This window comes from Ambystoma mexicanum, chromosome 10 (assembly GCF_040938575.1).
Source record: "Ambystoma mexicanum isolate Mex_15411 chromosome 10, UKY_AmexF1_1, whole genome shotgun sequence".
Lineage (NCBI taxonomy): Eukaryota > Metazoa > Chordata > Amphibia > Caudata > Ambystomatidae > Ambystoma > Ambystoma mexicanum.
This window is the reverse complement of record NC_090932.1, coordinates 341,170,017-341,196,119: the sequence shown is the minus strand read 5'-3', so window position 1 is coordinate 341,196,119 and position 26,103 is coordinate 341,170,017. Positions and strand designations below refer to the sequence as shown.

Genomic DNA, 26,103 nt, shown 5'->3' with positions numbered 1-26,103 from the left:
ATTGAGGTACCCAGTATTGCACAGTTGTCTGTATTACTAGGCCAGTCAGTCAAGGGTATGAGTAGGAGTACAGGTGTCCAATTCAGTTTTTTTGTGAGTTCTTCCAAACTGATATTGCGATTGCATGCAGAGTGCGATTCAAGCGTGGTTCGTTAGTGCATGAGAATGCAGTAAGTGTCTCGTGTCACCTCATCGCTCGTATTTTCTACACTATTTAGTGCTCCTGCCGCATCATTGCTTTTAATTATATACAGTAGAGCAAGGTGGCATTCCCGTGCTCTACTGTAGAATTGCATGCAGTGTTGGCTATATCGTATGGGGATATGGGAGAGCTAGCTCCTCATGCGTGTCTCCCTGTCAACACTTTTTTTAATTGCTCAATTTGTGTTGTATCCAATCCCTGCATTTCCAATCGTGTAAGGACCGGGATCGCAGTGGCTTACCGTGGTTAATGGTTCACACGATTTGGGGTACAACCAAACCAAGGGACCATACCCCATGTGGAGGATGCACAATGTGTGCCCAAACCACCAGAAGCAAAAGCATCGAAATAGGATGGCGAACCCCGTGGGAACAGAGACCTTTAACAAACGGCAAGTAAAAAGGTGTCATATAATTCATTACCTGCCTGTGCAATCTACGGTACGTGGGCATGACAACGAGAGAAGTAAAAACTAGACTCTTCGAACATAAGTCTTGTATCAGTACAAAAAAAACATACAGCACCCCTGGTTGACCACTTCCAACCACATGGTCACACAGGATGATTTCAAATGGACCATATTAGAAAATCTGAGACTACCACGCAGGGGAGGCAACTAGGGTGAAATGCTACTAAAACGTGCTATGAATATTTCGTTTGGACACATTGAGGAAGGGCCTCAATGAGGAGATACAATGGCATGGCCTTGCCCTCATGAAGTAGACCCTACATAAAGGGAATATGTCCATTGAACAATGCTGGATCAATATGTGACTCAAAATAAGCCACCATACGACACTAGGGCTAATCCAGGAGAACCACAAATATGGGCTCAAAAAACGAGCATCATGGTGCTTGTTAAGGGCCCTCGGGGTTCCCTTAACTGAATGACACGAACTGCACTAAAAACGGAATCAACTCTTAGACCAATACGAGATCGAACAACAATGATGAGTAAATGCAATATTTTGGCTACCCTTCATCATGGCCAGTTATTTTGGCCACCCATGATTGTGATCAGTTATTTAATCAATATATTGCAAGTTTCACTTTTTTAATTAGCGTGCCGAGACACCACGTACGCATATAGGCTGGGTCCCTAATTCAGGAACAATGAGGGATAATGGAGCCTGCTCCCTCAATATACCGTGGTGACACCAAATAATATGTGTATCACATACATGCCATAAAAATAGTAGCAGCCTAGGTCCACTCCAAAATGGCCGACGGCTAAAAAAGGGCATGAACAATGAAGATGCACTATTTAAACCCCCCATACGGTTGCCGGGCAACCCTTTTGTTTGGCGAGACGGAGCGCGAGTGATTCAGCGTTTCATGTACCCTGCACTGCGATCCCGGACCTTACACGATCGTAAATGCGGGGATCGGATACAATACGATTTTGAGCAATCAAAAAAAAAAAGTGTTGACAGCAAGACACGCATGAGGAGCAAGCTCTCCCATATCCCCATACGAACTAGCCAACACTGCATGTGATTCTACAGTAGAGCACGGGAATGCCACCTTGCTCTACTGTAAATAATTAAAAGCAATGACGCGGCATGAGCACTAAATACTGTAGAAAATACAAGCGGTGAGGCAACACAAGACACAAGTACTGCATTCTCATGCACTAATGAACCGCGCTTGAATCACACTCTGCACGCAATCGCAATATCAGTTTGGAAGAACTCGCAAAAAACTGAATTTGACACCCGTACTCCTCCTCATGCCCACGACTGGACTAGTATTCCAGACACAACTTTGTAATACTGGGTACCTCAATGGGTAATTCAGAAAAAAATATCTTTATAAAAAATGCAACACAGAGACAACTTTCTAATGGCTTTTCAGGACAAGGGTCACGACAAACATCAATCGTTCCTTCTAATCCCTAGGAGTCCTATGACGGTCACAGGGATCCTTTTGATCTCGACCAACAACAGGAGACCAGGATAGCCACAAGAGCACCCAGGCTTTACTTGCCCGTCTGGGTCAAAGTTAACAACCCAACCTTGGTTGGAGAATATGTACCAATTTGGTTTGTAAATGGAGCACCTGGGTGATATAAGGGTGCTATGGGGAACATATTGAGTCCTGCTTTTCACAATAGAAACAAAAACTCCATACTATAAGAAGAGCAAAAAGAAACTAATCTTTACCTATCTGACCTATACCAAAACTAGTCTCTGATACTTTTCCCTAGGTAAATGTGGTGATTGACCCCCACATTCATCTGACACGCTGATCCAATATAAGACAGAACAAAACAACTTGGTCCTGAAGAAGATGACAAATCTAGAAGTCATTGAAACCGGTCAACCTTTTTAAAGCAGGATATCCCGAAGAACACGTTGGATACAAATTACAAGTGATGGCTTTGTAATGGAGAACAGCTTCTCCCAGAACTTTCATTAATTCACAATACTGCTTAAGAACTGTGAATCCATTAGTGGCAAACAGTAAACAATAATAGAAGTTCATCTTCTTACTTTTGGGCTCTATAGCATAGCCTTCTATACTAGGTGTTTTATTTCCTTAATAGAAAAGGCTTTTTATGAGTTTTCTCATATGTGTTTTTTAAATTTAGCAATTGATCCACAACTTGGGGTCAACACACTTCTCTGAAGGTCAAATATAAAAATACAGGGTTTAGGTGCCTGTGGTAAAATAGTTCCTCGCAGAAATGTGGCCCTAGTGCATTAGACATTGCTTTTACTTCTATGAAGGATCATAAATAAACATAAACCATGTAGATTTAGGGACTGCTCTCCTAAGCTATCCCTTTTAGATAGGTGGTGCGTCACCTCTCTCCTAGGGACACACACCACACACGGTAAGGGAATTCTTTGTTTAGGGACTGTTGGGTAACACATTGACTGAAAACTAGCAATAAATACCAAGTGTATACAGTAGGTTTCCTATTCATGTTCCTATGTGTGAAGAAACATGTTACTTTAACTAACACTTAAGGTTGAATGTTGAACTGTTAATCATTATCCCTGATTGTCTTTTTGTGGGCTGGAGACATGTCATCTCGTGACATGTTTGAAAAGCCTCGGTAACCATAAAATCCATGTAAATCAACATTCCATCAACACTTACACTGACGTAGTTAGTTCGCCATCATGCACCTGGATATTTGTCAATGGTCCCCTTTGAGCCGCACCTTCAGGACAATAGTTTGTAGGTTGAAGACAGAGTTTCTTTACTAGTTCATTGGAGTAGGTAATGTACAACACATGGGTTGAGCCTGTTCTCTGGACCAATGCGTGATAGCAGCACGGTCTGTAACCTGGAGGTGCTGGGGCTTAGCAGCAGTGGCGTCTACTCTCTGTTGCACTGTTCCTCAGAGGGAGTCATTGTCATTGGGAGACAAATCTAGAGGTGAGCGACTTTATGTTTGTCCCTTTGATCAGAGCTACTGACTGTGACAAATCCTTGGATGTCATCCCTTTTCCCATGGGGGGAGTCCCTCTCCCATGAGGCCAAGGAGATGAGGCTGCTAGCGTCCCTTGGGGTGGTACTCGGCAAGTGGATCCCATGGGGAGGGGATCCCGATATAGGACTGTTCGGGAAGAACACCATAGGCACAAAACATATCCCAGCTCATCCTCATACCCTAAAGAGTCAAATAATCCAACACACTTCCATGTATCTTTGTATGGTAGATGGTCCGACCTCCATGAAAAGTCCTGGGGTGATGAAGAGTAGGGATTACCTCCGAGTCACCGACAGAAACTGGGATGAAGAAGAACACAAGAAACCCACTTGAGAGTGAAAACATCAATACTGAGACGAGGAGGCGCAGAGCAATGTGGAATGCCCTCGTGGAACCAACCTGGGCGACCCAGACACTATGGAACAAGCCAGCGCAAAACAATAATAACAAAGGTACGAGCTGTCAGATCCTTCCTGGAGGAGCTGGGAAATTCGGACGCAGAAGAAGCAACCAAGATGCCAGGAGTGCTGAGGCAGTCACTTGGCCGCTGGCAGAGGCATCCCTGGTAACTGCTGTGGTCTGACCAGCGAAGAAGGCAGAGAGCAGGACAACCAGCCGATGTGGAAAGCTGGTGTGCGTGGAGAGCTGGAAATGCACTGCCGGGGAGTAGAGGAACACAGCAAGGATGCTGTGGCGCCTGGAGAGACTGCAAGAGTGCCAAGTGAGGAAGTCGAACAACTGGAGGTTACTGGTAAGAACCCTGGAGAGGTCCTGGTAACTGGGACGGTTGGTGGGAACCCAGAGGGGCAGAGAAGGTGCCAGGAAGGGGTCTGGGACCCACATCCAATAATGAACTGCCTACAAAGCCATCTTCATAGTCGCAGTAGGTTTGCAGCATCAAGAGGAAAGAATCTAACAGGTCTGGGATCCACACACTTCTGTGAAGAGTAACAGAAGTCATCTTCATTGTCATAGTAACTGGCACGGAAGTAAACCATGTGAGCTGTAGGAGAGAGGCCACGGGAAAAGTACCCCTGACATCGTGAACATTGTGACAAAGTCCAAGCAAAGGGAGGCGTTTTCTTGGCATTGCAAGAAATCTAATAAAGGCCAGGGGAAGAAGCTTACACCCTGGCATTGTGAATTGTACAAGCCTGAGGAAGGCCAGGGGAAGATGCATAACCCCTAGTACTGTTAATTGTTCAAGCTTGAGAGGCCGGGGGAAGGAAAGTATACCCCCTGGTGTTTGTGGTTATTGTGAGAAAGCCAGAGAAAGACCAAGGTAAGGGAGTCATTCTCTTGGTACCAAGGATTTTGACTTGGAACTTTGCTTTATTTGTGAACTGAGACTTCATCTGGAACTTTGTGGTGCTTTTGAAAGGCACTACAACCTGGGCAAGGGAGTCATTCCCTCAGGAAATAGTCCCTCCAGATTACTATTACTGGCATGGTTGTCCGCCGTAGAGAAGAAGGGAGCAGTTCTCCTGCATTAAGAAGACTCACCAACCTTATAGTTTCATTAGAAGTATAAAGGAAGGAAATGTGGTTTGTCACAGAATGGGGGACGTTTGGTTATGGACATTCTGACCCTTCCTTTGTATTGAGTTGAGGCAGGTAAACCCCCTCTTAGTAATAGGATCAGGTAGGGTGTGTCCTTTATTTTCTGATAAAATAAGTCTTTAGCAACAATCATACCCCCTGTGTGTCAGTTTCCTCCTTCCACACCCTTGCATTACTCTCAGATATCCTCCCGCGGGATCGCAGTGCATTACTCTGAACGGTTGCGTGGTGAGGTCCAGTGGAAGCGGACCCTGGCGATGGTATGTTAACAGAGGAAACCAGCTTGGCATCATCCTTTCCTGGGCCTCGACTGCCTGTCAGAGGAGCCATCTCAACAGCTCCCTCAGACCGTTCTGTGTAAAACGGATTCCGCAACTGCAGATCCTGGTTCAGTACTTAAGCATATTGTGTTTGAGGGCCATGCCCTTGCTCTCTGATACCGACTGCTCTGTTCCAGAAATCCTGGAACTGACACACACTTGGAAGCGTTACTGGCGGCGGTGCCGGTGGTCATGGGGGGAGCTGGAGCGGAAGATAGGTGGCTGGTGAGGTGATTTAATCAGCTGGGGGCGGCAAGCTTGCAGCAATGTACTGCTTGAATCCAGGCCAGGATGCTGACTAACTTCACTGTATAGTTTGTGGTTAACAAATTGGTAGGGACCATGCCACCTCAGCTGAAGTGTAGACTTTCGTTGACGTACTTTCAACAGGACCCAGTGTCCTGGGCGCAGAGGGTGGCAGGATCCCGTAGCCGGTTCAGGAAGAGCTTCGCAAACCTGAGCATGAAGAGATCAAACAGTTTTAATTAACGTGCTACAATATTTAATCAAGGTATCCCCTTCCAGCGATACTCTGTATATGAGGGACTTGTGGAGGTGCAGTTCCCCTTCTCATAGGGCGACTAGTAAGAATCTTGTGGGCCGACCAACCTAGGCTTGGATTGGGGATTGTTTCTTGTAGCAAGATAAATCGGGGGAAGAGCATGGGGCCATTTCAAGCAATTATCCTTACAAACTTTTAGACAGCCGTAACGTGAGGTCGCCATTTCAGCATTGTACATGTGCACTAAAAAGGGAATGATGAGTACAATGGAATTGTCTTATGCTTACAGCTTTACACTCCTCCCTGATAACCTGACCCACAAAGTGGGTACCTCGGTCACTGCCTATACATAAGGGAAATCAAAACCGCGGTATACATTCAGCTAACAGTTTCTTGGCTAGAGTGATTGCATTTGCTTTCCTACAAGGATAAGCCTCCACCCTCCCAAAAAACACAACTGTTATGACCAGACAATACAGATATGACATGCACATGTGGAAGCTGTATGAAGTCTGTCAGCATGTGTAAAAATTGACCCTCTCGTACAGGCTGTGCAGGCGGCTTCCTAGGCACCGCTCTTACGACATTGTAGGTTAAACATGCAACACAATTCTCACAATGAGACTGAGCCATAGTGGTTAACCCAGGATCCATCCAATCCCACTAACTGTACAATCGTGGCATTTTTACCTGAATGGGCCACGCTGTGAGCTTCATGGACTAAGTAGGGGAGAAGTACCTTGGGTGCCACCAGGGGAATGCCGCAGAGACTCCTTATGTTGCGTCCAGGTCACTGTTTCAGCTTCTGGAGCTTAATCTTTGAGTATTGCCAGGATGGCCAGGAATGCTATAGTTGACTGTGGAATTACAACGCAAACCAGACCTTCACCACCCCCCCACCCCGCACCCCAAGACCACTGAAAGAGCAGCACCATTGGCCAAATAATTTTCATGGGTTGTAAATTACTGTCAGGGATACAAAATACCCTGAAAGTAATTCCCCTGTTTACAGCACCTGAATACATGAGCTGTCCACGAACAAAATCAGCTCAGGATTAAGCAAGGGTGCATCTGACCAGTCCACACTGGGAGATGAGTGTTTCTACAACAACCTGACCGTCTTGGGGCTCCCCATCCTCTGTGGTAGCTAACCATGAGGAAGGGTTTAGAACGGAGCAGCAATTCAGGGCAACATTGCCAGCAGAGATGAGCAACGTCTCATGTGTACGGCGTGAATTTGACGCATGCTGTGTCTTTCCCTTCAGTAACAATGATAATACTACATGAGGAACAGAAACTGTCACAGGATGGCCTTGTATGAGGGAGTCTCTTTTCCACCAATAAAGTGGCAACGGCTTGCAAACATGCTGGATGTCCTGCGGCTGCTGGATCTAACACTACACTATAAAATACAGGCCGATGCTCGTCAATGTGTAAGTGAATCAACACACATTGAGCAAACCCCTTGTGTTTGTCGCAAGAAAAGGGCTTCATATAATCTGGCAAACCTAAAGCCAGAGCCATTGCAAGCACTTTCTTAATGTTCACCAAGGCATCTTTTGCTTCCTGATGCCATGGCAGGGGTTCGTGGATCGAATCGTGTGAGGTTCTGAAGGGGCATATAACCCAGGACCCACTGCCTGCAGAAACTTACCATCCCAAGGAACCATCATCTACTTCTTGATTTGGGGCTTAGGGACTTTCTGGATCGTTGCAATTCGATCCTGTGATATCTTTCCACATGTAGAAATCTCATGGCCCAGATACCACAACTGGGGCAGACATAACTGTAATTTGTCATTGGATGCCTTGTGACCCTTTTCAGTGGGTGCTATCAAGAAAACCAGTGTCTTCTCACAGGCTTCCAAGGAAGGGGGGAAAGCTAGGAGAAAATAATCTACCTATTGCACCAGCGTTGACCCTCCTGGAAACAGTACAGAATCCAGATTTTTCTTCAGAAGTTTGGAAAACAAGGTAGGGATTTCCACGTACCCCATTGGAAGCCTTGTGAACATGTACTGCATTGATTTATGGGTGAATGCGAAAACATACTGACTGTCGAGGTGTACAGGTATAGAGAAAAATGCTGAACATAAATCCACAACAGAAAAATATTTGGCTGTACACAGAATGCCTGACAAAATCATAGCTGGATTGGGAACAACCGGAAAAGCCGGCAGCACTGCTGCATTAACATGCGCAGTTCCTGAATAAAACGATACCCCTGCTTTACCTGGTTTCTTAGTAGGCAAAATATAAGTATTACAGGGGCTGCGCTTGGGACAATAATACCTTGCTGAAGAAGGGATTCTATCGCAGGACGAATACCCTCTTGGGCCTTTTGGGAACTGGAATACTGCAGTTGGCAGGGTTCATGGTAATTAACTGGCTCAGCATTAGCCATATATCCAGTATCATTGGCATGGGTTGACCATAATTTGTTTAGGGACCTGATCCCCTGCCATGGACAGGAGGTGGCAGGCTCAACATCCAAGTCCAAATGGGTGATCTCATGTAATACTGCCAGCACCTTGTGCTTCTTGTGAGCCAGAATGTCAAGATGTACACCATCCGGGAAGCGACAAATGGAGCAGCTCAGTTTACATCAAAAGTCTAATCCAAACGCCTTCACTGGAGAACAAGGGCTCCACAAGCAAGCATGTTGGTTGGAAATGGGACCGATCATAACTTTAAGCGGAGTAGACACAGGATAAGGTATTTGATGCCCTCCTATGCCCACTGTGTTAACTACTTCGGCAGAATGCATTGTTCATGAAATCTCTAAAGCTTTTAAAGTGGAGCGTGATGTTCCCATGTCAACCAGACAATGAGTGGTGCAACAAGTTCAGGGACCCCTTGGCAATCCTAAACATTGCTCAATAGTGCTGGCGTTGGAGGTGCAAACCTTGCCCTGTAGAATTGTCCTACTGAAGCCGATGAGAACACACTGCTTTCCAGTGTTCGAACCCTTTACAATCGTTGCATTGGTCACTACGTGTTATAATACCTTTTGAGCAGTTTGCACTAGCACAAACAACTGAAGCGCTCCTCTCCCTGGCCCACCTAGAGTGGGGCAAAACCCTCCCCTTCCCTGGGGAGGTTGCAAACTCTATCTGTAATGCCATTGACATGGCCTTGGTAGTTTCTTTCTGTCTCTCAACCTTCTCATGAAAATGCTGTGCGGCCAACAAGACCTCTGTTGTTCGGTTTCCTTCCCATCCTATGTGAGAAATTAGAGGGTATCCTCACTGCTACTCCCCTGGATCCTCTTCTCAGGTGGCCAGGGAAAGGTCATCGCTTTAGGATGCTGACCCTGGGGATGGAGAAGCGAGGGAGGATCACCTTGGTGGAGGGTCCTTGGGGTGGGGGTGGTTATTGGGAGTGGGGTAACCACAGGCAAAACATGGTACCTACGCCTCCTCCCCCCCCCCCGTTTCCCTTCTGAAAATCAACCTAACCTTCCCCAGGCCTTTATGGGCTATTGTAAAACATCTCCCCTCATTTTTCCTATGACAGTACTGGGACGAGGAAGAGGAGACTAGGAGTAATGAACACTAGGAACTTCTTTCACCACTCTAGTACTTGATAGAGGAAGATAGATGCCTGCAAAGTACTGTGAAGGTCGGGCATGTCCCTCTAAATACAGCAAGACAAGTCCAATTGAGAACTCGCACCTGCAACCTGAAGACGACGGAGACCTGTGTGGGAGAGGCCAGCAGGGGACCCTGCTTGTGAGGAGGCAGCCATGGTGGGACCTGAGGAGAAGCCAGGATGCTGGCAGAAGACCTGTGGGGCGCAGGACGAGTTGGTTCGCTAGACTTCCACAGGTATGAGGGCCTCCGTGGTTGGGAGAAAGCAGCTGGAACTGAAAGAAGAAATGACGCCACCAGCGTCCAGGGAAGGGAAGGGAAGCAGAGCTGCCGGCAAGTGCAGAGAAGCGCCTGCATTACGAGCGGTGCTCGCAGTGACTGGCAAGCCAGCCGGTGAAGCAGAAGAAGAGCGATGTAGCAACCATAGAGGAACGCAGAGGAGTGCAGGGGCGCTCCTAGGGGCTACGAATAGGTAAAATAAGTGCTGTATGAAGCAAAATAGAATGCTGAATGAAATGATGCATACAGGTTGAAATAAATCCAAAGCCACGGGCTGAATAAGAATTCAGCACCAAAGTTAAATTGCGTGTATTGAATACCGAACTGAATGAGAACTTTTGGGCAAAGCTAGGAGCTGATGAACATTAAGTGAAAATGCTCATTTGAAAGCAACAGGTGAAATAAAAGCACAAGTGTGAAAGAGCATGACCTAGAGGTGGGGTATCAATAAGACCGCCACAAAGTGAACTTTATGAATGAATGCAGTGCGGCAAGACCAAAGACTGGCATAGGGTGTGTGACACATGGTGGCAAAAAGCCAAGAGGCTAACCAAGAGAAGCCAGGAAGTTGTGACCCTACACATAAAGCCAAGAGGCTGACACGGAGAAAACAAGTGAATGTGAATCTGTACTCCAGGGCAAATTCAGAAGGTCCTGTGTGGGCTGACGATCCTCGGGCTCCAGGTTGCATGACCTGTGATGGGTGGACTGGGTGGTCTGAAAACTGTGCCTAGACCAGGGGCCCTCAATCATGAAAGTCAAAGACCTTGTGAGACGAGCCAAATAGGAACACTTGAAGTGAACAGTTAATGCATTCCAGCAGGAGGGTCAAGCAGACCTAAAGTTGTGTTGAACATTGAAAGACTGAAGCCAAGTTGATACATTGGAGTCTTGGGGAAGGAAACCCTGAAACTTGATGTACTTCAATGTCGTCTTGAGAACAGAGCCTTCAAGACCCTTTTGTGTGGAACTGTTTTCTTGAACTTGGGTAAGGGAACCCTGAGGATTGGGTGGAACTGTGGTGCCTTGAACTTGGGGAAGGGAACCCTAAGAATTTGTACAACTTTCTTGAACTTAGGGAAGGGGAGCTGAAAAGGATGCTCTGAGCTGGAAGAAGCTCATAACTTTGTTTGATCACCATTTCCTTGATTGTTGACATCCCTACACATGGTTAGCTTTAGTTGTAAGGGCAAGGATAGATTTTGGACACATACAGACTTCTAAGTTTAACTTTCTAACTTAGATTTTCCTTAGTTTCATTCAGGTATGGAAAACCCACCTTAGCATAAGGCAAGTTAGGCCTTCAACCATCCCGACATTGGAGTTAATAAATAATTGTATTTTGAACTTTGTATCTGTTTGTGTCTTGCTTCATGATTGCCTTCACACCTACAAAACACTGCCTTTAATTCCTTCGGACGTTTTCAGTTGCAATCCCATTACAAATGGAGCCACCACAGCTTGCAGTGCTACCCGCATTACAGCCACTATCCCAAGCATCTCTTCAGATGTTCACGATATTCCACCAGATGTTCTCTTTTCGCTTGCTTTAATCTTTTAATCAGCCGAGGACTCATTTGAATAATCATTTCTACCACCCTATCAGTAAAGGCTTTAAAATCTCTAGCGGTCGCCTGTTCTTCAGCTGGCTAATTTGCACATACGTTAATCAACGTGAACGTATCTGTGGGCAGTGCTGCTTGTAACAACTGATTCAGATCAACACAAGTGGGGTGATAACAGTCAATCATGACCTGCAATACCTCTGGAAAGTTAGCAGGGTCTTTTATCTTTGGAAACCTATGAACAAACTTAAACAAATCAGTAGCGCTCCATGGGGCATGTAGAGTCGCTATAGTAATTCCTCCTCCCGGGAGCTGTCTTAGTGGGAATGTACCAGCAGTGGTAGTGAGCGGTGTGTTTGGAAAGCCTTCAAATGTGCCTGAGGATGGTGAAAACTGGTTAGAGACCTTAGCCTGAAGTTAGGAGTGAACGGGGCTGTCCATAAGATGTATTGGAGTGGACTGGAGATCGATTGGGAGGAGTCTGGACTAACCACTCCCCTATCAGGTATTTCCTTTAAAAATAACCGGATTATATGTGCCCAAAATATCTCCAGGACTTTATGGGCCGGTACCTGCACGTTTGATTAATTGGTTTTCAAAACCTTTACTTGCTCCTGGAGGTTCTCTTGAGTGTCTTTTAATGCCTGGGTATTTACTCAGCCTGCCTCTTGGTGGCTTCGGTATACTAGTCAAGATAACTGTCCCATTCCCGTTGGTGTACATGTGCACCTTTCTTCTCTAGCACCTTCCGCAAAATCTGCCTTCCTGGGAAAAGTGCCTAGGTGACTCAGTCTGTGTATATTCGTGCCACTGTGCCAGATACTTGCATGCATTTGGGCAATAGTGAGTAAACCTGAAAACCTGAAGTGTGCTGGACTTCCTTTAGGAGGAAGCAGCACTTGTCTAGATTGCCCTGTACCCATTCTCTCGGGGGTAAGACAAGGTATGGCTTATTACGGATCTAGGTTTATTCCGGGTTGCGTCTGCATCGGGACGCTGTTGAGTCCTGTGGCTGACCGCATGGGTATGGCTCATCAGTTTAACCGCTCTGCCGCATCTATTCAGTGGCTCATGTATCGCATTCAGCAACCGTTCCTCACCCATACAGACATTTCAGAAACACTAAACTCATCCTACTAGCAAAGAAGAAAACCTCATATCAGCCTTTGACACCAGCTGCACTCTTTTGTGTTATCAGTGAGCACACCCTGTCATAACTCAGTCAAGGGGCACACATTCCTTAAAGATTTCCATACTGTTTGAGGTGAGCGTTGACAATATGACTCTCCCACCTCCCCCCCCCCCCCCCCTCCGCCACTTGTTTTAAGCAAGTGAGAGCCTAAATCCTGCTTCCATATGCCAAAAGGGAAACCCATCAGAAGTGAGGGATGAGGAAGCGAGCATTCCAACAAGCTAGGTGAGAAGCTTTCATTGCAAAGACATGCGCAGTACATCCTACAGTCTCTACCTCGCATAAGCATGACATGTTGAAACATGCCGGGTTACAGGGCATAGTTGCTACAATACTGCAGTGCCATGCCTGGGGAGTACAAACAATATTTTCCTCCACAGTGGTTACAACTTGTGAGAACCGCTCTGCCTTGGTAGTTTCTCCCTCCTGGGGGCTATCTCACTAGTGACATCCTGGTGACATGCCACTCTGCCATGATGTTCATGCTCTAATGAAATATGACCGAAAGGGTCTTTCACTCATGATTGGATGACCAACTCTCTATCCGTGCCTTCCCGGGATCACTGCATATCCCCTTTAGGCCACAACAAGCAGTCCCACACAGCATGCACCTATCCTGTATGGTGCCTGACATTCTCCTGGAGAAGAGTGCCGTAGCTGTTTGACTGCAGATAGCCTAAGCCCTTGCTTATTTGTAACGACTGTTCGCTTGCTTAGATTAGGGTGATTATCTTGGGATTGAACACAGGGCATGCATAGATTGCTAGTGACATATGTGTTATTAATTATTAAGTTGAGTTGTTCTTCTCTTGTAGTGATACCACCATTGTTGATGTCACAGGTGGCTTAGAAGCAGAGTCCTCCAGCGGCAAAGACACCTTGGTATGTATTTTTGCACTGTTGTCATCTTTTACTTGTGTTCTTTTTTTTCTATGTATCTTGTAGTGTGCCCTGTGACTGACTTTTTGGAGTTAAAGGGCACTAACCTGCAAATCACTGAGGTTGCTAGTATGATGTCAAATGACCTTTTGAGTAATCTTGGCATCACCAGAAGGAAGACTGCAAAGGATCACAGGTACACTGCACATGGCTTCAAGACAAATCCTGTCAGTGACTAGTAGCTAGAATAGCTGTTCCAAGCCTGGTGTGTTATGGTGTCCTGATGGATTGTCGGAATCAACCCTGGGTGTGGATTCTGCGAGGCCAACCTATTATGGTGAACAGGAAAGGCACTATAGCCAAACCTAATTAAGGTAGAGTAGCAGAGCAGTAAGGATTGGGTTCAGGAGAGGTGTGAGTTGGGTAGGGCTGTAATGAGACACACACCGCACTCCAAGAATTACACTTTGACAGAAAGAGTACAAAAAACAATTCTTTATTAGGCGCTCTAATCAGTGAAAACCATAGGGAAGTATTATCACACAACTACTATCAAACACATATATACATTTACATTTGAGTGTTCTGCCAATAGAACATTAACACTTTGCTTCAATTGCCTGTTTCTAAAAGTAGAGTTAGAAGCACCACTTTAACTGTGTAATAAAGAAAGTGGGAAACAGTCAATTTCAGTATCAATAAACCTAGGTAAGTAAGATATATCCCATACAAATGAGCCTATGACCAGGTACCTAGCACTTAGTAAATTCAGCCTTGAACGGGAATGAGATCTTGTGCCCAAGCGTCACACACTTCAGGTGGGTTTACTATTGGATTGTGACAATGGCTACCCCGAAGAACACAGGCTTCAGAGAAGAGTTGGAAAGATATGTTCACTTCTGAAAGGTTTTTCTCCCATTCCCACCAGCCTAGGAAAGGTATAGGGGATGTGAGGGTGGGAGAGGGGTGTATCCTTAACTAGACCACCACTGATATTAGTTGGGCAAGCAATAAAGAAGGGGAGGACTTTAGGCCCATGCAGCCCTGTGGCGGGAGCATGGTGCAGAGAGTATAAATAACCCCCTCCACCCATACTCCTATTTCTCCAGGGACCACTTCACAGGTTCCTGAGTCGGCTGGGCTCACTTGCAATGTGCCCTGTTGTGGGGAGTCCAGGGGCCTCTGGTGCTGGAGGTCTATTTCTGCATCAGGCTCTGGTCTGATTAGTACATGGTTCAGGCTCTTGTGATGCGGGTTTGAAGACTGAGCAGCTGGACACCTTTGGTATGAAAGATTTGCAGACCTCCACAGGACAGAAGACCTCTGGGGTCACCAAAAAGACTGGATTCGGCAGAAGTCACCACGCTCATGCAGCGACCAGCAATCTTCATAGGATGAACAATTGAGCAGGCCCTGCACAGCTTCTCTTTGGGGTAGGAAGCTGAGTCTGCAGGAGCAGACGTCTTGTTTTACAAGTTGAAGATCCACCAAGTTCTAAGGATGCAAAGAGGTAGCCCAGAAGAAAGCCGGCCAGATCCTTGACCACTTCTAAACGGTCAGCAGTCCCAAATCATCGAGCAGGTGTTGGGACACCAGTCTAGGCATCGAAGCACTGATGAGAGCCTTCCTGAGATGAGGACAGAGGAACAGGGCTTCACTGGGACCGGGCTTGAGGTGATGCTGGTCAGCTGCGATGGTTGTCCACAGGTGGTCTTCAGTGGGCTGCACTCCTTTGAGTCCTTGACTCAAACAATTATCGATTTACTGGCTGAAGAAGCCATCCTCTATCCAGGATTTTATCCAGGATTTGGACTAGTCCCCACCAGGTACAGTTCACCAATGCTAAGCATCTGCACCATTCAAACTGGCAGGAACTGTCCAGTCATAGACAGCCACTGGCCAAACTTTCTGCCCAGCAACTGACACACTGTGGACCTGATAGGGAATGGGTCCAGCCGGACCCATCCCCCACATCTGACTACACATAGACCACCAATTTGCCTAGGAAAGGCCTTTTCATATATGGCAATTCCAGACCTGAGTGAGCAGAAGACGGCCAAAGTATCAAATGGCTGGTGCAAAGCTCATGGTATGACTATAGTATATGGTACTCTTTATGGCATCATGCAGTAAGGTGCACGAGTTAAAAAGTTGAAAACTCGGTCGATGAATATCCACTACCACCCTAGACACATTGGTCCAATTAGACTAATCGCACTTCACTTTAAGGTGAATTGTGCAGCGTTCAGCATACAGGAAATTCACTAAGGTAGACCTAGTCTACCAATACTGATAGGCAAATTGAACATTTCTATAAGACTATTTGAATGAGCAACAAGTGAAGGAAGTAAATCTGAGGGCTTTACTTGCCTCCAAAAAGTCAGGTCCGAAAGCAAACCATAGCAAAAAGAAAGGGTGTCCCAATGAAGCCTATGGGAGGAAAGCAGTAAAAAGAAAATCTTTCCTAACAAACGTTTTATTCAGGCGTTTACAAGACCTGTTAGGGAGAATTCTCATACATGTGCTAATTCCCTTCACCTTGGAGACCCCCATCAACTTTGCTGGATTTTGAGGACTTGATATTTTTTTTTACCTGGAAAGAGTGTGAGCCTTTTTTCCCACCCTTTCATGTATTTTGATGTGTGTGTGTGTTATTCTTGTGTTCTTGGATTATGGAGTTTTAGATAACTCCATAGACCTCATCTTTTCATGTGTGTAACGCAGCACCCTCCGTGCAGCGACACAGGGATGTCTGTATCCCAGAAAATGTAAGGTTAAATTGACTTTACTAGTCTTTTTAAATTCCTAGACCCAGCACACACTTATCTTCTATAGAGTGCTGGAGGGGGTTACCTAGTATTCCCCCCCCCCCTGAGTCTGCATTCGAGCTGCAATCTGAGGTATTCTAGAACAATTGACTTTATACAGTCCGATGTTGCTATCCCCTTCTGGAATAGTTTGCTGCTAAGAGACTGCGTTGAAATCTGCTTAATGAACCTATGCTTCCCACTCCGCCTCCACTACTAAAATCTCAATTTTTAGATTGCTTGAATTTGTAGGATTCTGGCTCATCCTCTCTTCCATGGCAAGCATACAGTTGGCAGAGCTGCTTCGGTAGGAGATCAAATGATTTTAGTTTAAACAACATTTCTATCAGCTACATAGTTTAAACAAAAATCCTGCATCTAGTTGTTTCTCTCTACCAAGAGAAAGCAGTTACATGTTAAACGTGGCCTTAAGATTCCAAGTTGGTGGTCGGCAGGGAACTGACGTGAGTTGTGGAGCTCTGTCCCCACCAGGCTACAACATTAGTAGAATAGGAGATGGCAGACAACACGAAGAAAAATTATGCCATCACAGGTATAGCTGCCCTGATGAGTTGTGTGTTATGAACCATTACAAGTCGAGCATCCTGGATGAAATGTGTGTGTTCTGAATCACGGAACATTTAGTAGTCCTTTTGATAAGTCAAAAGTGAAGTCAATGGTGTTACAATTAAATGTTACCTGCATTTTAAATGCATATCTCTGATGCAGACTCCTTAACTCACCTGTTAACAGGATTTGAATTAACAGGCTACACAATCTCTGCAGCAGGGTTATTGACCCACTGAGCTGTCTTTTCCCAACAGGTTGTTGACACTGAAAGGCTCATAGGATTAGGGCACTGGCAGTTCCATGCTATGCTATGATATGATATGATAGGTTATTTATAACGCGCTTAATACCCAGCGCGCTTAATACCCAGATGTTTCAATGAAGGCTATCAATGGTCTCTGCCTAAACGGAGACAAAACCGAAATCATCATCCTAGCCCCAACGAAACACTAACCAAACTCAGCCCCAACTATTCTCACATGATCATCGACAGTATTAGCATACCTGTCTCCTCTGCCGTCAAGACCTTAGGAGTCTACATTGACGCCACACTCTCAATGACTAGACAAACCAGCGCCATCGCCTCAGCTTCTGCTCTGACCACCAAACTCATTTACGCCATAAAACCCTACCTCACCACGCCTAACTGCCTCTCCATAGCCAGAGCTACTATAGGAGCCAGATTGGACTACTGCAACGCCCTCCTGGCAGGCACATCGTTAAAAAACCTAAGCAGGCTCCAAATAGTGCAAAACAATGCCCTCCGCGCTGCACTACACATCCCCAAAACTAACCATATTTCACAGGCCAGAAGACTTGTCCACTGGCTCCCAGTCAAGGAAAGAATCAACTTTAAAATCCTCACTCTCACACACAAGTGCATCAATCACACAGCACCCCCCTACCTATCTGAAACTATAACAAAGAACTCTTCCACCCGTCCCAGAAGAAGCCATCACGCCAACCAACTCCGAGTACCCACTGTAAAAAGAACCAAAGCCGGCGGCATTGGCTTCCCACACATAGCTCCTAAGCTCTGGAATGCCCTCCCTAACTCAGAGCAGAACCTTCTCTATATTCCTTTCGCAAATCTCTCAAAACCACTCTATTCGACTAACTCCATCCTTCCTTCACCCACCACACCAGCTCGCATACGTCTGTTACAAAATGTGTCTGATACGAAATGTGTCTTGTAATGAAAACTGCTTTGTAACCATCTTCCTTCCACGGTAACCAGATTATGTATGTCCTCATGTAACAGCGCCGCGATGCCCCCGGGCTGACGTGCGCTTTAAATACGAATAAATAAATAAATAAATAAATGTTTCTAAGCGCAGACCCGGAGGATCGAACCTTTGTTGCTCCATGTCGTCTTGCTTCCAAGGCGAGCATTTTGCCCTTGTGCTATCCTCCCATGTGAGGCTTGCCTGACATTAATGGCTTGTCAAAAGCTCTAAGCCTGTTTGGACTATCCTACATTAGTCAGGAGATTCATAATAAGGCTTTGAAATGTGCTAGATTTTTGGCAGTGCGACTCAGTAATCGGACATGGGAGAAGCAGATGTTTTGAAAAGCGCAAGACAGAGTAGAAGGGATTGAAGTATATGACAGCAATGCCATCTTCTCACACGGTCGGAGGTTGGTGGGAAGAGCTCCGACACTTCTTGCTCTGTACTTTAGCTCGCTGCAGAAAATGCCAACACATGTTCGTGCTTTCTTAACAGCATCTCTGTTAAGAAATTCAGGTACTCTCCCAAAACATGGCAGTCCTGCTAAGAAATGTGGGCATGTTGCAATCAGCCCTTGTGTGAATATTTGGCATTGTGTGATGACAAGCGTACAGTATAGCAGCTCCGTTGATAAATTAGGCTACATTGCCTGAAATATATAGCAGTCCTGTTGAGAGCTACAGGTACAATCTGTGCCACTGAAAATATATGCAGCACTGTTTCTACCTGTATCCATTATACCTGCTTGTGGTGGGTGGTTAGAAAGGGAGTTAACGTTCAGACCACTATGCAATTGGTGTACTTCTGTGATGAATGGAAAACAAAAGTATAAAATGCCCATGCTGCTGCTACTGCTCTGCCTCTATTAAAGCCAATTCAGCAGAAATGCAGCTCTTGTTTAAGACCAGTTTCATTTTACACAATACTACCTGTGTCCTAAAACAAAGTGAAAAGCATGTTCATGATCCAATATGCTTTAACAGTGTAACCTACAAGAGGCAGGCAGTTGAACAAAGTGAACCAAACACAAATTCCCTTTTACATTACTCAAAGTATTATCTTGATAGAATCATTAACAGAGGAGAGTGTTAAAAACAATTAAACACACGAGGACTCATTCCAGTTGCTTCTTTCAAGGAACTGTGCCGATTACTAAAGTAAAGGGTAAAATTGCAAGCTGCTGCTTGCCAGGCTGTTACCAGTGAGCTCCATGATATATGGCCTGAGTAAGTGGTACGCAAGGTAGAGTTAAAATGGCCGTATGTGCAAGATTTCTGTGCGTAAAAAGGCCCTATATGCACCTTATCTGGAGGGCTGACTAGAAAGTTGCCTATGTGACTGCAAAGGCACAGGAGCAGTGAGAAGGATAATCCGGGGCGGGGGGGGGGGCTAAGTATCCTCTTGGCACTACACATAAGGTGGCATATGTCAATCTTTCAGAATATTACGTTTTAGGAGAGATGCAAAGTATCTTTCCTTAACACCTGTAGAAATTAATGATCAGGTACGATCTCAAAGAAGAACCCAAAGGGTTCCCAGCAACACTGCCCATAAGGAGCTGTGTGCCTTAAAAGTTATATGGAGGAAAGTAGACTCCCTAAAATAAATAAAACCCAGCTAATAGAGTTCTAAAAGGTAGAGCCCATAAGAATGAATGAGTTGGAAAAGGCTCCACTCATTCAGAATATAAAGAAAAAAAGTCCAGAAGTCAAGCAAAAGTCCTGGGGGGGTCTCACTAGGTGTTAGGAAAGATTCCTTGTTACTGCACCTTTCCTTCAATTTCTATGGAACCCCAAACTTGTTGCTTTTATTTTTTTCATCTGACCTGTTCTTTTTACAGTGCAGTGAAGCCTTAGGCTTCGCTCCATTGGATTTTGCTAATCTGTTATGGGGAAACTGACATGTCCTTCGGGCTGTCAGTATTGTGAAACATTGTTTCCCTCAGTCTAGTTACTAAGTTATTACTTTTAGTAACTGGTTATCACTTGTGGTAACTTTTTATCATTTCATAATGCATCTAACAATACTTATTGTTTTGCCCAAGACTAATACTCGGAGACTTCTTGGTTACTGTAGGTGTTCTAAATGGCCTGGTGTCAGATGTGACTTTCCAATTTCTTGTGTGCATTTCATTTTAGCCTGATCGCGTTTGGCTACTGTGAGAAACTAGAAGGTGTCTCACCCACTAATCTCTCTCTCTCAGGTGGCCAGGGCACGGCCATCGCCCTTGGATCCACACCCTGGGGGTGGACCACTGCAGGAGGATCACCTGGGTGAAGGGTATTCGGCGAGTGGGACTCCTGATGGTGAGACACAGTATCCCTCTCTTCCCGGTAACCCCTTTTCCCCATCCTACCAGGTAGGATATATGGAAACTCCAACCCCCCCCCACCTCCCTTTCCTGCACAAATGCTTTCACACAGACTGCCTGCTCTGGGAGAAAACTGACTCTCACCCGAGCTGTGTACCTGACATGTCCCCCTACTATGGTCAGGCAATTACTAACAATCACTCACACTTGACTCACATTAAATTTCCCACGCGGATAAAGGGCGGAGCACGAGCGCACACTCTGCGCAAGGCAAAGCACACAAAGGTACAGCAGTTTCGAGTTAGCAGCTGAACGAGTGGGGGGAAAAATGGCAAACCAAGGAGGTTTCGTAAGAAGGGAAGCACCCATGACCTTTTCGGCAAGTTGGCGTTACTTTCAAGAATCCTTCAAGGCAGAAAGCTAGACTAAAGAATCCTGCATTGTGTTTCGGAGATACCGAGGGCCCTCCGGCGTAACTGACCAAGGCGGGGAGAAGCAACAGACTCTGTGGTATCGTCCTTGGCTCCACAAACAAGGAAGCGACAGAGAAATCAACACAGCCAGTGAGTTGGAGACAGATTCAAGACCCATCTGTGTTGAAGTCAAGGGTGCAAGCGGCAACATTGTTTAACGAGCGCTGGAACAAACCTTGTTTAACGTGTGTGATTTAAGACGCGATTAAAGCTAAATGGCTAAAGAGTGCATGAACTTGAGAAGGAAAAATACGATGGCGTTGATGGAGTGTTCCGGCACCGTGAATGTGCTCAATTGAAAGTCTTTAAGGTATCCCGCCAAGAGAAACAAAAGTAGAAGATTGATGAGAACAATTGTGTGAACTGAATCGAAGTGGTTCTGCGCCGGTTCAAGCAAAACCCATCGCACATTTGAAAGTCTTTGATTCTGATATCAAGGGATCTGAGCCCGAACGAGGGGGGGGATCTGTGGTCTGAGCTTGAATCAGAGAGATGAGGTGTGAACTTGTGTATGTGAATACCCTGACACTGACACAGGAAAGTAACTTTTGTGTTTTGTTACATCAGGCCCTCTGCAATAAGACTGTCGCTGGGAGAGAGGCTTTGGAAGAATACCCTGATGCCTATAATTTGAACTGTTACCTCGTGGCCAAGAAGCCAGTGTGTGTGCGCAAAGCTTGCACATGCAGCCTTTTCCCGTGCTGAAAATGTGGGGAAGGGATGCCAACTTCTCAACCATCCTGACATATATTCTTTCTTGAACACTTTCCTTTTGCATATACTGTTATCCCATACCATGTGTATTTAGAAGTAAGGATTGGCAATGGGTTAATTAGTATAGGCCCTTTTATTTTGACAGACGCCACTAGGACTGCGTTATTTATCATTTGATGGTTGTAGCTTTCTCCCATCTTTAGGTTTAGATGGGTATTCAACCAACCTATTTGAAGTTCAACTGTTATCACTTGTGTCTGGCTTCACTGTTTGATACCATGCCTTCCTTACACTCCTAACTGTGTTTAGTGGTCAAACATGGCCATGCCACACGATTTTTTTTTCACTTTTCCTTTGGCCATATTGTCTTTTAGCCTTCTTCCTGGCCTATAAGGCCAGGAAAATCCTGATTTCGTCTTCCAGTGCACGGGAAAGCACAGGCTTTTGGTTAGGCTACTGGAGGGCTATGTAGAAGAGTACCCATGCATTCCTGGAAGAAACCGAAGGAGCCAAGACTCCTGTCCAGCTACAAGACTTGCAAGGAGACAGTGTACCCGTCGGAAGAAGTCTTGGTGACCAACTTCTGCTGCTGCCCTGGTAGACCCCTGTCCTGTGGAAGATCTCCATCAGTCCTGCGAAGGAGCTGCGACCCTTGGAGTGGAGGGAACATCCATTCTCGACGCCAGCTCGGAATCCTATGAAGAGCCTTCAGAAGTGCCCCAGGACCGCCCGGTGGCTGACCAGCTCCGAGTTGATGCCTAGAACTTGGCGGGGGGAGGGGTGGGTTCCTCAGCTTGTCCTATAAGATTTGCCTCTTCAAAATTTCGTGATTGTAGCATCAAGGAGACCCGTGATAGAATGGGAAAGTCTGACTGCGACAAGTGAGTCCTTTTGTGTTGCCGTGCATCGGTGGCCATCATCCGAAATTGCTTGCCTGCATCCATTCCTGTCCTGAGAGGGGCCATGCATCGAGTATTGCTGCATTATTCCACAGAGTCCTTGCACCAGCATCAGACACCGACCTGAGAGATCTGTTGAAACTTGCAAACCCTGGGGATCAAAGGATGAGGCTTGACATCGGGAAAAGCGTCCTTGGACCTTCTTCAACCGACCTGCCAAGCCTATTGAACAATCTGAGTACAGGGGGAGAGTTATAGCGATACTTACCTGCCCCCTAAACTCCCTTTTAAAAGTTTGCTAACTTTTATAAAACTTTTCTAACACTTTGGCTTCGCTATTGCTTGTTCACACAAGCACTCTGAAAGTTGGGAACATGTTCGTTGTCCCCTAGCACTTGGAACTGTTCACTGGACCCCCAGATACCCTACCTTCATTTTTTCCAGCTTCATAAACTATGTGGAGCTTGGGGATGGACTTCTGAAGTTAGGATTGAAACTCTGTGGACTAGTAGTGCAAATACTAATCTGTACCTTATTTTCAAGGGTTTGATATGCATTTTGTCCTACACCAGTAATTGTATACATGTATCTCATTTTTAGTTTTGAGTGATATTACCTGTTAGTGGTAATTTTTCACTGTTACTTTGGCCAGAAGTAAAGAAGTATTTGTATAACTGTTTTTCTAAGTGTTGCTAGACTGCTCCACTCTGTGTACTCATTGTGGACCCCTTACAATATCATCACCTCTTGAGACTTGGCCTAGACCACTTGCCTTTCTCCCTTGAAATGGTTTGGCTACAGCTCCCCAGAGTTGCCCCTGTCACAATATGGGTTGGCCTTCTATACATCCGTCCACCAGGCCAGAGTATATGGCTGATTTTCTAACACTAGGAGACGGGATGAAGCATAAAAATGATAAAGCTCCCCAACAGTCCATCAACAGGATGATTAAGCATTTCACTGTCTCTGTATGGGCACTTGATCACTGTTAAGGCTGTTTTTGTACCACCCTCTGAGGATGCTACAACCACTAGCCCTAGCTGGGGTGAGGTGGAAAGGCTCACACCTGACCAAGGAAGGCCAATCCTCTTTTGTTAGTAATTTGAACAGAGCGACAAGGCTTCAACCCAGGTAGGGTTAGTAGGTTGGCAAAAGGGTACATTTCGTCCACACGCATCTCTAGAAAATACACCACACAGACCTACTCAAAAATATATATATAGCCACACATCTAAAACTATCAGTTCTGATAATAATACACAGTATTAAAAGCAATCATGATTTACAAAAACAGTAATCTCTATAAAGGTCTCTCCTGAACCCAATGTCTATATGTGGGCCCACGACCAAAAGTAAGCACCAAACATAAAGTGGGGAGAATGGTACCATAAAAGCAAACAAGCTGTTATGTCTGTTAGGGTTTTTTTTTCCTAAAGTCCACCAGTGGTTGAACTATAGAAGACTCACTCCTAAGAGTACATAGCTCCAACTCTTAGGTTGGGCCTGAGCTACCCAGAAGGTTTTGTAGCAATGGACGAGCATCCAGGCCTAGTATAGGAGGGAGAAGGGCTGTTAAGTACAAAGACCTCTGGCCACACATTTTCATTAGAAAATGCTTATCCTTTTCCATGCTTTGTAACCCTCTATGCTAATGCATGATTTATGAAAACACAATCACCTATGCATGTGTCACTGCACCCTATCAGGCCTTTGCTCTCTGTAACCATGAGCAAGGCCTCTTCCCTGTAACTAAGACCTTCCTCCAACAGCGCCTCAATGCCCGCGGGCTGTAGTGCGCTTTACAAATCTAAAAAATGAAATCAATAAAAATTAATTATTATAAACACTAAGGCAGCATTTTATAACCAACATTTAAAGTAAGCAACACAGATACTAGTAAGTAATTTTAGGCAACCTATATTTTAGAAAGTCCAGCTATCTGGGAATGGGAGTCAAACGTCAGTTGGGACACTGCGTGACCAGGGCCCTGGATGGAAGAACAAAGAAGGGAAGATGCTGTCAGTCAAAATAGCAGGTTTCTTCTATGTTGCAGGTAGGTCAAACGTTGAGATAAAATCTGGTTCAGGGAGATCCGGCAGACCCTGTGAAGGATTGTAGACCAAAGGACCAGTGTCCCTAGGCCTGGGAGAACACAGTTGGGTTGTCCACCCCAATGTATCTCGGAAAGCTCTGGAGGAGTCCAAATTAATACAGCAAGCACTAAGGTGAGTACCTAGGAGTGGGGCAGAACCTTTTTTAATGAAGAAAGAAAACTATCTTTGGAATGGATTGTGTTCTCCCACGTATTCCTTATCTCTGATATTTCCTAATCTCCAGCTTGCTGCCTCGGAATTCTTTTCCCCAGTAGAGGGCGCTGTGCATTGATGCCCCTCTGAGGCCTCCATCCCGATGTCAACTTCATCACAGGTATATAAGTAGCGCCTGCAGCGTCTGTTGCTCAGTTCCGTTTTTTCCGCGCTTCACAGCTTCGGGTAACCTAACGCTCGGTTCCGTGTATTCATTGAATTTCTTCGAATTTCCTGTGAAATTTCTTCTAGTCTCGATGAGATGGTTTCCTCATCGGCGGCATCTACTCCTCGGTCTGGTTTAAAAAAAAATGCTGCAACTGCGGGGATAAGATGTCCATGATGGATCCACACATGATCTGTCTGTGGTGCCTAGGGGCAGAGCATCCGTGTTCCGAACGCGACTAATGCATGTCGATGATAGCCAAGGCCTAGAGGGAGTGCAGAGGGAAGTTGGAGAGGGGTAAGCCTCAGAAATCCATTACCCCATCCAAACGCATATCATCTGACGAGTCGAGGCCTTTGTCTCCTCATCATAAAAAAACACTCCCGATCACGTTCTCGAAGTGGATCGCACCATTCCTCGTCTTCGAGGCATGGCAAGAAAAGGCACCATAGGTCGCCATCCATTTCTTCGTCTAGTTCACCCAAGAAGCTTGTTTGCCCCTTAAAACACAGTACCCCGGCACAGTGGGAGGAATTCAGAAAGAGTATGTTAAAGGTCTTCGAGAACGCGGCCTTGCCCCCCTCAAAGACACCTAGAGGCGATACCCAAGACGAAACCACTGGGAAGCACAGGAGCCGTGAGTCCTTGACCTCGGCTGTGGAAACTCCTTGAGCGTGAAACCCTCGAGTCGAGCGAGCCTCAGTGACGCACAAGAAATCGTCACTATCGACCCATTAGGTAAAGCCGAAGAGTGCGTCATCGGCACACTCATCGAAGGAGAAGCCGCCGACCTCCGACGCAGTACATGACAGTATCTTCTGCGCTTTCGTCGAAGATGTTGACATTGGTGTCGATTCCATTGACGACTTCGGAGAAATCAAAGCGTTGACAATTTTGTTGAATCCATTGACATCATCATCGATGATTTCGGCTCCAATTATGTCTATAGCGCCTTCTTCCACCTTTTGAAAGGACTTCTACACCTCAACCTCGTTCAGACTATTTCAAAACCCTCTCCTCAATCTGAGGATGCAGAATCATCTGACGAGGAAAGACCTTTCGGACTTGAATAAGGGACCCCTTCTGTTCCAGAAGAA

General features: G+C 45.8%; 1 protein-coding gene across 2 annotated transcripts in view; it reads left to right on the top strand.

The window, feature by feature from the left end:
* ASH2L (ASH2 like, histone lysine methyltransferase complex subunit) overlaps positions 1-26,103 on the top strand; it is a 1,246,012-nt gene that overhangs the window by 60,422 nt on the left and 1,159,487 nt on the right. For both annotated transcript variants that reach the window (XM_069617945.1, XM_069617946.1), the window contains exon 2: positions 13,468-13,534. In XM_069617945.1, the coding sequence (XP_069474046.1) occupies positions 13,468-13,534 (67 nt within the window). The remainder of the gene's footprint in view (positions 1-13,467; positions 13,535-26,103) is intronic.